The sequence below is a fragment of the Fukomys damarensis genome, unplaced genomic scaffold, assembly GCF_012274545.1.
Source record: "Fukomys damarensis isolate Sample0158 unplaced genomic scaffold, DMR_v1.0_HiC HiC_scaffold_12, whole genome shotgun sequence".
Classification (NCBI taxonomy): Eukaryota; Metazoa; Chordata; class Mammalia; order Rodentia; family Bathyergidae; genus Fukomys; species Fukomys damarensis.
Genome location: NW_022900924.1, coordinates 58,642,594 through 58,643,834, shown reverse-complemented (window position 1 = coordinate 58,643,834; position 1,241 = coordinate 58,642,594). Strand labels below are relative to the sequence as shown.

Below are 1,241 nucleotides of genomic sequence, written 5' to 3'. Positions count from 1 at the left end.
GGTATTGCATGCCTATAATCCCAACATTCTGGGAGACTGAGGCAGGACCACCTGTTCAAGACCAACCTGGACAACTTATCATTTAGTGAGACCCTGTCTCCAAACAAACAAACAAAAAAGGACTGGAGATGTAGTTCAGTGCAAAGTCCTTAGGTTCAAGCCTTAGAACGAAAAAAATAGACACATAATTATGAGTGTGATAAGGGAAAAATTGAGCTAGTCAAAGGATGAAGAGGACTAATTTTTTTTAATGTGTGAAGCGTAAAAAAAGTTACCCAATTCATGTAACCCACTGTGACCTTCGTGTGTGCTGGGCCCGAGGAGGACTGGCTGCCTTCCAAGAGTCTGCCCTTGAGGGAATAAACACCTTAACATGGAATATTTGGTACAAGGACTCTGCTCAGCTCCCAGGCTGATCCCGGAGCAGACTCCTAAGACACACACACACACACCTCACTGGCCCAAGTCCACCTCTGTAACGTGATGGGTCAGCTAGCAGGGAAGAGCGGACTTTGGGAGACTAGAACTGCAAGTGGAACTCTGCCCAGTGGGACCCCGACCAGCTGCCCTCTCTGGACTCCCCCAGCTGTCCTCGGGTGTTGAGGCGCTATCCTGATTGGTGATGTATTACTTCTGTCATACTTTCTTTTAATATTCTTATTGTTTATTGATTAAAACCTTGTAATAAAGCTATCTTTACTTTCATTTTTGTGTGGCATGGTGTGACTTTTGTCTCCAATTGAGCCTCAAATAAGTGGTGCACCCGAGTAACTTGGTATTAGCCCTTGCTGTGACAGTGTGACTCCTAGGTCAGCGATGGTGAACCTCTTAGAGCTTTCAATGATAACTAACACTTCTTTGGACCCATGCTATATGTTCACCACCAGTGAACCAGGTTGACTCAGAAGAGATAATCTAGAAAACGGTGAAAGAGACGCCCAGGTAAGGCCGCCAGCACTCGCCGGCACCGCCATATTTCCCAGGGTGCCTGTGGGAGCCACGCCGTACGCCGCGCACTCCCGCACGCACGTACAGCCAATCAGCGCCCACGCCGGCACCAGGGAGGCGGGGACGGAGCGACTGCTACACATGCGCACGGTTGCGCAGGCCTCTTTCCTTCCTTCTCGCCGCGCGCCGCCGACATGGTGAGTCTCATCGGGGCGGGCTCCGTGCCCAGCGTTCGTACAGCTCGTCCTCGCCGTCTGCTGGGAAGCCGAGGCGCCGAGTGGCGCCCAGAGGGT

At 51.3% G+C, this 1,241-nt stretch overlaps 1 protein-coding gene across 1 annotated transcript in view; it reads left to right on the top strand.

Moving 5' to 3' along the window:
• The first annotated feature begins 937 nt into the window (after window positions 1-937).
• The window catches only part of Rpl14 (ribosomal protein L14), a 3,843-nt gene continuing 3,539 nt past the window's right edge, over window positions 938-1,241 (top strand). The window contains exon 1 of the mRNA XM_010624519.1: window positions 938-1,145. Coding sequence (XP_010622821.1) covers window positions 1,143-1,145 — 3 coding nt within the window. The 5' untranslated portion in view covers window positions 938-1,142. The remainder of the gene's footprint in view (window positions 1,146-1,241) is intronic.